This window comes from Aspergillus brunneoviolaceus (assembly GCF_003184695.1).
Source record: "Aspergillus brunneoviolaceus CBS 621.78 unplaced genomic scaffold BO95scaffold_17, whole genome shotgun sequence".
NCBI classification, from domain to species: domain Eukaryota; kingdom Fungi; phylum Ascomycota; class Eurotiomycetes; order Eurotiales; family Aspergillaceae; genus Aspergillus; species Aspergillus brunneoviolaceus.
Genome location: NW_020290747.1, coordinates 1 through 12,260, shown reverse-complemented (window position 1 = coordinate 12,260; position 12,260 = coordinate 1). Strand labels below are relative to the sequence as shown.

General features: G+C 50.5%; 4 protein-coding genes across 4 annotated transcripts in view; 2 read left to right on the top strand and 2 right to left on the bottom strand.

Moving 5' to 3' along the window:
• Nucleotides 1–2,493, bottom strand: part of atfA (bZIP transcription factor atfA) — a gene marked incomplete at its 5' end in the record, with an annotated part of 2,508 nt that extends 15 nt beyond the window's left edge. The window contains 3 exons of the mRNA XM_025583452.1: nucleotides 1–749; nucleotides 813–1,962; nucleotides 2,388–2,493. The exon at nucleotides 1–749 is cut by the window's left edge and continues 15 nt beyond it. Of these exons, the coding sequence (XP_025444510.1) occupies nucleotides 446–749; nucleotides 813–1,962; nucleotides 2,388–2,493 (1,560 nt within the window). The 3' untranslated portion in view covers nucleotides 1–445. The remainder of the gene's footprint in view (nucleotides 750–812; nucleotides 1,963–2,387) is intronic.
• Nucleotides 2,494–6,224: 3,731 nt separating this feature from the next.
• On the top strand, nucleotides 6,225–7,796 carry BO95DRAFT_63359 (ArsA family ATPase). Its single transcript, XM_025592105.1, has 3 exons — nucleotides 6,225–6,858; nucleotides 6,932–7,521; nucleotides 7,591–7,796. Exons 1-3 carry the CDS (start codon nucleotides 6,472–6,474, stop codon nucleotides 7,637–7,639), a joined length of 1,026 nt encoding a protein of 341 aa, XP_025444509.1. The 5' UTR covers nucleotides 6,225–6,471; the 3' UTR covers nucleotides 7,640–7,796.
• A 1,572-nt stretch (nucleotides 7,797–9,368) lies between these two features.
• Nucleotides 9,369–10,106, top strand: BO95DRAFT_408890 (uncharacterized protein; the record flags this gene model as incomplete). Its single annotated transcript, XM_025584120.1, has 4 exons — nucleotides 9,369–9,491; nucleotides 9,635–9,676; nucleotides 9,770–9,896; nucleotides 9,930–10,106. The coding sequence occupies 4 exons, from the start codon at nucleotides 9,369–9,371 to the stop codon at nucleotides 10,052–10,054; spliced, it is 417 nt and encodes a 138-aa protein (XP_025444508.1). The 3' UTR covers nucleotides 10,055–10,106.
• Nucleotides 10,107–10,741: 635 nt separating this feature from the next.
• Nucleotides 10,742–12,209, bottom strand: BO95DRAFT_461404 (eukaryotic translation initiation factor 3 subunit E; the record flags this gene model as incomplete). The annotated part of the gene is made up of 3 exons (XM_025588819.1): nucleotides 10,742–10,760; nucleotides 10,815–11,009; nucleotides 11,065–12,209. 3 exons carry the CDS (start codon nucleotides 12,207–12,209, stop codon nucleotides 10,742–10,744), a joined length of 1,359 nt encoding a protein of 452 aa, XP_025444507.1.
• Between the last annotated feature and the right edge of the window lie 51 nt (nucleotides 12,210–12,260).

The following is a 12,260-nucleotide window of genomic DNA, read 5'->3' as shown; positions in this document are numbered from 1 at the left end:
TCAATTCAAGTCAATTCAAGTCAATTCAAGTCAATTCAAGTCAATTCAAGTCAATTCAAGTCAATCCAAGTCAATTCAACCCAATGCGTGGTCTGTTGAGAAGTAGATGACTCAAATAGAAATAGCATCCATGTCATTGTTCCCTAGTAAGACACGCTAAAAAAGGCAGCAATCCCAAACAACCCTAACGTTAACCCATGAAAAAGAAAAGCCCCCGGTAACCCCGAAGAAACCCCTTTTTGAAGCAAAGCAAAGGTAGAGGTAAATGAAAGAGAGAAAGAAAAAATATAAGAATAAAACAGAAGCATGGGACACAGATAGCCAACAATACAGAGCTTAAAAAGAAGCCGGGCTGGACTGGCACCGATATGGCATCTGCTCTCTGCAATGTTTAGTGCGGTCCAAGAGCTCATCATAGAATAAAATCAATCGTGTACACGGCTCATTATCGTCGGAGCCCCTGGGCAGGAATTGGCGGTCCTTGCATTCCCATTTGGCTTGGGATATTATATGGATGAGCATCAAATCCGGTCGCCATGCCGTTCATCATTAGAGGGCCGAGACCCTGGGCTTGCGAGACTGGGCAGTCTTTATGCGCAAGCAATAGAGTCTTGAGGTTGACAATCTCTTCCCGCAACTGAGTAACAGTGGCGGTAAGTGCATCGTTCTCAGAGGTGAAGAGTTCAACCTTAGCCTGAAGGTTAGCGAGCCACTGCTTCTTTCGTTGACGACATTTCAGTGCCGCGACCCTGACGCTGCCTGTTAGCATAACCGTTTGAATTGGACGACAGGTACCAGAAAATTTAGCTCACCTGTTCCTTTCCAGGAAGTTCTTTCTCTTCTCTTCATCAGTCATCTTCTTCGTGTCTGCCGTGCCCTTCTTCTTCATATCATCCTCATCATCGTCCGAGTCACCGATATCCGAAGGAGGTTCGGTACTACCACTGTTACTCGTTTTAACCTTCTTGTTGGCACCCTTGGGCGCATCCTCAGCCTTGCGTCTGTTGTTCGCGGCGGCACCAGTCTTGGCAGCAGTGGCCTTCTTAGCCTTACCCTTGGCAGCAGGCTTCGTTTGTTCGCCTTGCATATCAGAAGCATCACTTGACGACCGGCCGCCGTGGGCCAACCCATTAATGTTCTGCGAGTTACGTCTATCAGCGCCAGCGTCGAGAGATTGTTCATTGGACTGAATGTTCTGTGGCTGAATTGATGTCTGGTTGGCAACAGGGAATTGGTTAGGGTTTGCCTGTCCACCCTTGGCTAGCATGAACAGTCCATTAGCTGCATCAGCAGCATCATGGTGACCGAAGGGGTCGGCTCCTGCTGGCTGGCTTGGTTTGATGTCCATGTTGGAGGACTGTGATGCTGGATCGGATTCAACGGCTGGATTAGACGTGGGACCATTAAGACTATTCTTCTTCGCAGCATTCAAAGCAGTCCGGTGGAACTCGATGGTGGATGGCGTCGCACCACCACTTTGCAGCTGTTGAAGGAGTGCCTGGGAGTTTGGACTAGGGGCAGGGAACATAGAGCCTCCTCCACCAGGAGTCAGGCCAGTACGGAGAGAGGATTCGTTGGGAGTAGGGAAACCCCGGCCAATACTATCGAAGTAATCATTGGAGCCAGTCGGGCCTGCGAGCATGGCTGGGCTAAGAGGCCCAGAGCGCAACGAGTTGGACCAGCCGTAGCCACCGCCGGCTGAGGTAGTGCCAGGCAGGGCAGGAGAAGTGAGAGCTGCAACAGGAGGAAGTATGGATTTGCCTGGCGTTTCGCCAGAACCACCGCCACTGAAGGACTGCTCGAAGGGGTTGGGTTCCAGAGAAAAGGGATTATGAACCGAGTTGAAGTAGTCGGGGGTATCAGTAGCACTTGTTATGGCTGGTCGCGGAGGAGGCGCCAACGAGGTTTGAGAGTCTACATCAGGCTTGGAGTCTTTGACATCCGACGATGGCGCCCGGGAGTCTGTCGCTCAAAGGAAGATCGCGTCAGTAATGCAGCCAAGAGGGTAGATGAAGCCCAAAGCGCGACGACAATAGTCAATAGGTCAAGGGTGTGATGATGGAAGTGATGGTTAGGATGCGAACGACGATGTTGTGTTCGCATCGCATGGACGGGTAGGGTTCTGAAGGGATCTGATAACGATACCCATCGATGACGCCAATTGTGAGGTCATCCCGATGGCGAGGGCGTGGAACAAAACATTTGAGGAACAGTGGCGTACAACCAAGCCCAAACAGGCCAAGACTTAACAAGAAGAGCATAGGGAGAAATGCAAAGTACAATAGCGATTTTGCATAAGGCAAAAAGGTAAAGGTACTGCGAATACACGCGCACACGGAGGATCAAAACCCATCATGACACACGCACACACCGCACAGTCGACTCACCTTCGCTCTCGAGACCAGCTTTTTTCGCGTCCATTGGCGATGTATTACGATGCGAAGGATTATTCGGCAAGCTGGTCGAAATAGTCGTAGCGACGACCGCAGACATAGTCTCTGAGGGGGGTGGTGGTCGGTATATTAAAAGCGAGGGAGTCGGCAGGTGACTTTTGGGGGGGGTGGGTGGTGGACGGGCAGGAAAAATAAAAGAAAAATAAGGGCTAAGAGCGAGCGGATGAAGTGGCAAAGACCAGAACAGATGGCGACGACTAGAACAAGGATAACAGATACAGGTAGAAAGAAGAGAAAGCAAGGCCTGACGCCGACTCTCTGGTCAATCGACTTGTTGTCGTCCGGTTGTTCAGTCGCGAAATAGAGATTGGGGATGGGAAGTACTGTAGTTCAACCCGAGGAGGGTCACTGGACTGGCGTAAGTAAGATGATAATAGTAGTTGATGGTGGTAGTATGAGTAGAAGGTGGAAAGGGAAGAAAGAAAAGTTGTGACGTAGGCAGGCCCGGAGAAGTTTTAGTTTTAGGGGAGGGGAGGGAAGGAGGGAGGGGAGGCGGTCGAATATCGTGAGCTAAGCCTAGCCTAAAATGAACTCGACTCTTTTTCTCTTTTTCTCTTTTTCTTCGGTCTTATTATTATGTCACGCCCGGAACCATGCAACCCTGAACTACAAAAAGCCCACGGGTACCAGCCAAAGTGCAACCCTCACCAGTAATGAAGATAATCTGTTTCTTTTAGGAGATTCTCTCCTTTTTTTTTTTTTTTTTTTTTGAATGGATACTTGCTTTTTGCGGTCATCCTTCTTGCAAGGTTTTGGATCTATATCTACTCAGCCGTTCTTTCTGGAAGCTTTTTTTTTTGGCCTTCCCTCCTTTTTTTACAATACTGTATCTGTCTCCGGGCAGATTCTTCCAAAGCCTTCGGAATAGATTATTGATAGCCAACGGGAAGAAAAGGAGACCCAGAGGGGAAAAGGACCAACCGAAAAAAAAAAAAGAAAAAAGTTGACTAGACCAGGGAAAAAATTGACTGGATGATTATGCAGGCGAATGCTGGCTGGCCCTTACTTGGACAGAAGAACTTGGGTCTTGGAGATGGTGGGCTCTCGGGAACACTTTTCAACCAATGTGACGAGCGGAATCCGGGTGGACGTGATCGTTGAAAATGACGGCGGAACGACTGGCGAGTTTAACAACCGAGGACAAGGTCTTTTTCCTGCGCTTGCTCGCTGTTTCGGCCTCGGGTTACAAGAATGTTGCTTCGCTATCCAGGGGTAGAAAATAGGTTGGGGGCAGGTAGGCACAAGAAGTGCAGCCACTTTCTACATAATTCTTAATTTTCTAGTTCCGTACTACGAGATGCAACAAGCAGGCTAGAACTGACTGATGACTGACTTGACTGCAGTGACTGGCAGAAGCAGAAGCAGAAGCAGAACCAGAACCAGCAGCAGCAGCAGAAGAAGAAGGGGGGTTTGATTTGGCAGCAATGGATGAGATCACGGTGACGACGACAGGAATTTTTCCTTCGATGTCCAACTAAAGTCTTCCCCACTTAGCTCCCTTAGTTCAGCCACTCACGGGCCCGTTTGTGAGCCCCCGCCCAGGTGAACGAATCACGAATCGGACACTATGTTTGTCCGGCTGCAGGGCGGTCAGGATCTGCGTCGACTCAGTGGTCGAGACTGCAGTCGAGGGTGACATGAATCGCCGGCATGAATGGATGAATGGCTCATTGACGGCCCTCTTCCCAGGGCTCAGGATTGGCTCAAGCAGGTTATGCTTCCACCCCCCCCCGGGACCCCTCCTCTCCCCTTCCATCTCCGGCTCCAATTTCAACTTAACCTGTTCTGCTGGTTTCAGGGGGAATCTTCTTCGGAACGTTGAGTGACACATCTCCTCCATGATTGGATCGTCCTCGATGACGCAATGCTCCGGAACGTTCGTCCCGTGGATTTTGTCACGTGATACCATTGTCGCGGTATTTCATTTGCATCGAAACCGATTCGGTAGGAGTCTCTATTGAATTGCCACCCCAATCTCTGGATGGGTGATCGGACTCGGCCAGATGGTGTGAGCCTTCCATGCCGAGGGGGAAAGACTTGGGAGGAGTAAGTTTGGAGTTCATTGTCTCTCTCCACATGGAGCCCCAATAGGCCGGCCAGAACACATCTATCGATAGTCGATAGTCGATAATTGATAGTCGATAAGCCAATCGCTTTCCAAGTTCTTGCTGTGAATATTTTGTGGCCGTTCATGCTCAGCATCGTTCTTGTGGTGTCCACTTTAGACTTTTCCAGGTGGCAGGGACCCTCCCAGAGCCGGGTCTCCAGGTGCGGGAGGCTTATTCCCCTTAGCTTCCCCCAAAACGGAGCACAGGCACGCAACTGCATTTTATGCAAAGGAGAAATGAGCTAGCAAGGCCGGATAACCCAGGATGCATGATAGATCCATGGCGCGTGTTTTACCGAGTACTCATACATCTTACACACATTGTATGGTAGACTCGGCTATAAGTCATAAGGCATTCCGTGTCAAAGTGGGAACAACACCAATTGACACGGATTGTTTTCCATAGACTATTTTGGGGGGCAAACACGTGGATCCAAGTCAGACGATGTTCAAAGATGCAGCCAGTGGTTGTATTGGATTCTCTGGTGGAGGCACGGAGTATTAGAAATGACTCTAGCACCGGATCTTGCAATCCGCCTATAGGAAGGTATCACGGCTAACTAGTCCATCATTCAACAATTGTAACTTACCTCTAATTCGCGATTCCCATTGAAGCTATCGGCTGAGGCGAAAGCAGTCTTTTACCATTTGATCTTGGAGGGAGGTAGATTATGATGCAGTCGGATATTATCAACCGACGTCCAAGCTACACTACTACTTCCAGACCGGCTGAGTTGGAAGTACTGTACTAAGTACTGTACAGGTACAGATACAGGTATTGCGAGGTAGAGCTAGCTGGCAGTCTTTCTTAAGGTTCATGGCCTCTCTGCTTTATGCTGAAACATGAGTAGGATGAGCAATATAATATGTGATTCACGGCATGTAGAGCCTCATTTTGCGCGGACGATGTTGTGGTGATGAGGTGCTCCGTGCCTGCCAGCGCTACTCTATTTAATGCACAATGCACTAACTACACTTGGACTCACATTCTTCTCCAACTGTAGGCCCACCAGACATCTATGCAGGTTGAACCTCAGCTTTAATGCCATGTATAATATTCCCACGGCTTGATAGCATGAGTGTGAATGATCAAGTGCCACTAAAGAGGGTCCCAAAGAAGACAAGGAGTGGACATCCTCTTGTATAAGCGATGCAAACTCCTGCTTGGCTGATCCCGATGCTGACAGAACGTATCATCATGACAACCGCATCACCGATGAGTGTTGAAGGGATTCCAGGCAATATGGGGCCACTGCATGGACTTGATCGCAAGACCGTTCAGGTCGGAGTGTACTCAAAAGAGAGTTTCCCAAGACCACTGGGCAACCGGCTCCTAGCCGTTGCAGAGGGACTTGATCTCCGACACATTCAGAGGGGATGGGCTGCATGTCGCGCGGGGGGTGATTCGAAGCGATAGGGAGCGATAACTCTATACAGACTATATAACTTGCTGAGTGCGCGGGGTTGTTGCGGCGCCTGAGGCAGAAGGTAAGGTAAAATGACCCGTGATGGCTCTAGCACGTAGCACGTGGCACGTGCCGCTTGAGCAACTGCTGAAAAGAGCTGAGACAAGAACCGCCTGCTGTCTCTGGCGCTGTACGACTCTCGCGAACCATTGTTGCTGTATAGAAGTACCTTCCAAGTGGCCTGTCAGTTTACCTCCCTCAACTACTAGCGTGGGGTGACGCAGCTCTTCTTACGAAACTTCTCGAAATCCCACCGACCGCCTTATACGAAGGTTTCAGGACTCTGCGGGGAACCCGTAAGTTACGTGGTAAAGTCCAAGCTCCAAATCAACACTGCAAGTCTGTCAAGCGCTAACTAAAGCTTACTCCTTTTCTACCTCTGTTCTCCAGACCAGATACACAACCAAACCATAGCCTTGATCTTTTCCCTTTTCGACCCCCTACCATGTCCTCCACTGTCGTGCATAGCGACGACCTCATGGAGCCCACGCTCCAGTCGGTCGTCAACCAGAAAACCTTGCGCTGGATCTTCGTCGGTGGTAAGGGAGGTGTCGGCAAGACTACGACCTCCTGCTCGCTTGCGATTCAGCTGGCCAAAGTCCGCAAGTCCGTTCTGCTTATTTCCACCGACCCCGCACACAACCTGAGCGATGCCTTTGGACAGAAGTTTGGAAAGGAGGCTCGACTGGTCGATGGCTATACCAATTTGAGCGCCATGGAGATCGACCCCAATGGCAGTATCCAGGACCTTTTGGCTAGTGGTGAAGGCCAGGGAGATGATCCTTTGTCCGGGATGGGTGTGGGCGGCATGATGCAGGATCTGGCTTTCAGCGTACGCTCCACACCCCATGGCCTTTGCGCGCATGCATCACGGAGCTTACATTGGCTAACGATTGGTTCACTAGATCCCCGGTGTTGACGAAGCCATGTCCTTCGCTGAGGTCTTGAAGCAAGTCAAGTCCCTGTCCTACGAGGTTATCGTTTTCGACACTGCGCCCACCGGCCACACTCTCCGCTTCCTCCAATTCCCCACCGTCCTCGAGAAGGCTCTCGCGAAACTGTCGCAGCTGTCCTCTCAGTTTGGCCCTATGCTCAACTCCATTCTGGGCTCCCGTGGAGCTTTGCCCGGCGGTCAGAATATCGACGAGCTGTTGCAGAAGATGGAGTCTCTCCGGGAGACGATTAGCGAGGTGAACTCCCAGTTCAAGGATGCCGACCTTACCACCTTCGTCTGTGTCTGCATCGCTGAGTTCCTGTCTCTGTACGAAACCGAGCGCATGATCCAGGAGTTGACCAGCTACAACATCGACACCCATGCTATCGTCGTCAACCAACTGTTATTCCCTAAGCAGAGCAGCGCGTGCGAACAGTGTAACGCACGCAGAAAGATGCAGAAGAAGTATCTTGAGCAGATCGAGGAACTCTACGAGGACTTCAACGTTGTCCGGATGCCTTTGTTGGTTGAGGAAGTCAGAGGAAAGGAGAAGCTTGAGAAGTATGTGATGAGCCAGCAGTGTCCGAGTAGCCCAGATACATTGAACGTCGATGCTAATTCATGAAACAGGTTTAGCGACATGCTTGTGAACCCATATGTTCCCCCGGAGGGCAACTAATGGATGCGGAACGATTCTTTGCATGATATTTTGCTGCAAGTATGCCTTTTGTCTGGATGAGTCACGAAAAGATCATAGACAGTAATGCAAGAAGCGTTTTGGTGATTCTGAATATTGATTTTCCCTTCTTGAGCTGGGGAATTGTACTAGCTCAAGAGGTTTGTCTTCCGCATCGGCATGTTGATTTGGATCTCTGTACTATGACTTTACCTTCTACCTGCAGCTCCATCTATACTCTTCGATAATGTTCACTTCCTTCGCTTCGACCACGAAATCTTAGCAGTCTCGATGAGCAGCCTGACGTCTGAAGAGTCTTAAGTGTCAATCTGCCTATGGCCCTTGGTCATGTTGCTCTCATGTGGGCTTCTTTTGCTGACAGTCTGCCTAAAACTGAGCTTGATTCGTCTTGCAAGATTCCTGCATTCAAGAGCAATGGAACCCCTCATGGCTGGCTCGATCACTGGATGGCTGGGATCTGAAACAGCCATGAAGCGGTCAGCCGTTCGATTGCCAGAAACCGCGTGCTTGACCCACCGCATGAACGAGATGGAGTAATCCAGATCCTAGGCGTTGCCGTGCTGCTTCGACCAGCATCATGACGAGGAGGACATCTTGACAAGTGTAAGAGATTAAGATACCTAGTTCATACAGCGACTTCTTACAAGAAACCCCGAGTAAGATAGTTTGAAAACAATATCAGGTGACGCCAGTGTAAAAGGAAAAGCAACTGCCCCTCATCTGTGTCCACTGAACGCCATCATCAGAAGATGCTATCACTATCTAGACCTCTACAGTACACCCACGGGGATCAAAAGCGCCTGGCCCAATCCATCAGAAATCCCCTTACTAACCAAATCCTACACCATGCCACAATCCACCTGAAGCGAACTTCAAGTTCCTGGAGCCACGGCACCAGATCCCAAAGCACATATTCTCAGCACTGTACATGCATAACTGTCCTGTAGCCACCACATCAGAACTGCATGCATAGTTTCTGGCGCTGCAGCAACATGAAAGTCAAACAAGCAATATCCGACTTGGCTAAACTGAAACAATTCCCACCACGCCTAAGCTTATGATTTGCGGGGGGTCGAGTTCGCCTGGTTCATTTGTTTTCTTTGACGGACACAGCCTCACTTTTTGGGGCTGTTCAGAAGAAACGGTGTAGAAGAGGATGGTGGTGGTTGGATGGGAAGGAGTGAGGCGGGCTTGCTTTTTCTGTTCGCTACGGGACTGCATTCTAGCAGTGATAGTAGGGCTGTCTTTTTCCTCTCTCCCTCTCTTCGTTGATATACTCCATATGTATATATCTGGTCTTGAGAATAGATTTATGCATTCATGGCTGTTCTCACACTCGGGAAACGATTGCTACATCAGCTGAATCATGAACCCTATCAGTAGTAGAAACCACAGCTCCACAGCTAAAGTACATACATAGGGATGCAGCAAAGCGAAGCATTCACATAGACAGGCCCAGAGACGCATGACAGGGCTAGCGACAAACCAGCTAAGCAACGAGCGATATTTCCCTTGCATAGTCGAGGATTTGGGCCCTGGCTATAAATACACAATGGAAGCGTGTGCTTTCCTCGTTGTTGAGTTGAGAACATACAATACTTTCTGAACTTGATTCGTCCTTCACGAACTATACATACCAAAACCCCGTATATACCTCCCACCAACATCACATCCAGTATACAACATCCCACAGAGACACAAAAGACCGACAATGCCACCCCCAGAGACCCAGCATTACTGGCTCCCCGGCTACGGGCTCTCGCGCTCCATCGTCCTCAGCCAGATCCAGTACTTCCTGGGCCCAGCGGCAAGTGCGCGGCCGTACTCCTATCAGGTGTGCCACTCAGCAATACTTCGCCTTCTCCCAATGATATATGCTACATACATACATATAGCATGTATATCCCTCCCCATCCCCACCGAATATCCCCCCCAATGATCAACGACAGTTACTAACCACAGACTCCCTCGCCACAGGGCCGAGACGGCTACCTCATCACTGGCGTACCATTGACGCGGGTACGTCTTTTCCTGACTGGAAACAGTAGCCATCCTGCACTAAGACTTTCGAGGAATACCGTCCTAACACTACTCCCGTCGAAAAAAATATAGGACCAGATCGACGATCTCGCGGCTATGTCCAGGGAATACGAACGGCAGGAGTCGCTTCGTATGGCTGGTGAGAGCGCCGGTGGGAGCTATGGCTGTAGCTATAGCAGCTGCAGCAGTAGCGGGGCAAGTCCGACAGCTCGATATTCGGGGGGTAGAGGAGGGGACGAGCCGTACATTAATGAGATTGTGTGGATGAGGGGTGCCGGTTATACCAATGGTCATGGTGAGACGGGTGGGCGATGGCGCATAAGGGGGCTGGGGTCAAGTCGGAGGCGGGTGAGGTAGTAGATATCCCGAAGTTTAAGTGTGTATGTTGATTTGTGGGTAGAGCTCTGACTGTATTAGAATAAGAAGTGAACAACCAAAAAAGATAGATCTAGATTCAACATTCAATTCCATCATCTCTATAGATCATTCGTAACTGCATAGACCAACCAATCACACGGCATGAGGCAATAGTGGGTTCAATGTTCCCTCGGCATCAGGAGATTCAATCATAAGCGAGACAGAAGCTGAGGAGCGATTGGTACAGTGTACCACTCAGCTGCTCCGCCCCATTTGTCGCTTCTTTGATCCCCAAATTGCTAATCCTTTACAGAAGATAAAAAGTTGTCCCGGTGGAAACTTCGACAGTACTTCTTTTAGTTTTTTTTTGCTTTTCTTCCAGGTCGGGCGTGGATCGTCACACCAAAAAAAAGGCTCACCTGAAAGCATGTCGACAAAGAGATACATAGGGGGGAAATAGACAGGTTCATGGGGAAGAGAGACATAAGCAAAAAGAGGTAAAAAAGAAGAAAGACATGAAAAGTGGACCACCTGAACGCCAGCCTGATGCCACTCTGCTTGGTCCCATCATTTCAGGAAGCCCGCCGCACTTCGGCGGGAAATACTACTAACATGGAAGAACCATTAAGAGAAGGGTAAAAGGACGAAATTCTTGTTTCAGAGAAAACTTCAAAGAAGGGTTGTCATTTATTTCGCAACGGCCGCGCTGTAGGATCCATTAGACTATATACTTTAAAGGGTTCCCTCGGATCGAACTTACCTCAGAACTTGTGTCCGGAAGAAGGCACCCTTGGTCTTCTCAATAACCTGCTGGTAAACCGACTGAGGGGGGTGGTTCATGATAACAGTGCCCTCCTTGTAGTCGATCTTGGCATCGACTCTGGTGTCGCGGATCAGGTTGACGATCCACTTCTCACCATCGTCCTGGTTCAGACCCAAACGGGTGGACAAGTCCCTACAGTCCGGGTTAGTCACATCATTTCTTATATCCGCTCTCTCGTAGCACGTACTTGATATCAATGCGCTGGTGGATCTTGCAGTAGCTCTCGGAGATGAGGTGACGAGCGGCCTCGACGAAAGCATCGGCAGCAGAGACGAGGAAGAAGTCGCTCCGCAACACATCCTCGGCCTCACCCAGCTTCTTCTGGGCCTCCTCGAAGTCGAAATCAACATAAAGCGCCTTGACGAAGTCGGTGATGGGGTCGGAGTATTCGTAGCCCTCCTGGCGAACGACCCGGATCAGATCCTTCAATTGCTTCTGGTAGACGCTGGTGCTCTTGTGGGCGCGATTGCGGTTGGTGATGACGGCGGCAGCGAGGTACCGCAGGATCCAGGGGCAGCTGGTCTGGATGGTGTTGATGTAGGCGGGGGAGAAAAAGAGGTCGGTCAAGACATCGCGAGCGGGGTCGTAGTTGAAGAAGGGGAACAGGGACCAGGTGATCAACCAAGAGCGGTTCTGCAGTTGTCCCAGGGGGTTGTTGAAGAGACGGGTCTCAATGGAATCCTTGACCTTCAGAACCTCCTCCATCGCACCCTCCCAGCTGGTGGTCAGAATCTCCGAGGCGAGCTTACCCCAGGTGGCGGAGGCAACCTTGTCGTTGTCGGTGGACAGGACACGGAACTGGTAGAGGAGCTCAGCAGCATTGCCGTAGCTACCGCAGCTGTACTGGAAACGACCATAGTCGTAGAGGCTGTTGACCATCTCGATCGTGACACCGTGCTGCTCCTCGAGGAACTTCAAGTTGGCGACCTTGTCGCTGCGCAGGTTGCCCACGACACTCTCATCCTGCAGGAGCTCGGTGATCTTGGCGCTCTGGTCCTGGTAGTGTTGCAACTTGGCGAGAACCTCCTCACGCTTCTTGATGAACTCTTCGGGGATGGAGTCGGAGTTGTTGATTTCCTTCCAGAGATTGGCGACGTAGTCGGTCATGTTGGTGTGCTTAAGCAATTCATACTTGGCACGGATGGTTTCCCGGTCGTCATCCTGGCCGCCGGAGCTGAATTCGAGAAGAGGGAAGACCAAGTGGCGATCGAGGTAGGGGATCAACTTGGGCAGGAGGTCATATTGGTTGGCGATTTCTTCAGCGGTCTTGGGAGGGTGGGCGGCGGCACCACTGAGAAGGGTCTCAGCGGAGGGAGGGACGTTGGCTGCCATATTGTTATAGAGTAACAGCAGCTGCTGGAGAGTGTAGTGGGGGGGGGAAGG

Bases quoted from the DNA above. Each gene is read 5' to 3' on its own strand.
- BO95DRAFT_63359 (XM_025592105.1), top strand. From the start codon at position 6,472: ATGTCCTCCACTGTCGTGCATAGCGACGACCTCATGGAGCCCACGCTC. The intron at 6,859-6,931 runs GTACGCTCCACA...TTGGTTCACTAG, and splicing joins TGCAGGATCTGGCTTTCAGC to ATCCCCGGTGTTGACGAAGC. The intron at 7,522-7,590 runs GTATGTGATGAG...TTCATGAAACAG, and splicing joins GGAAAGGAGAAGCTTGAGAA to GTTTAGCGACATGCTTGTGA.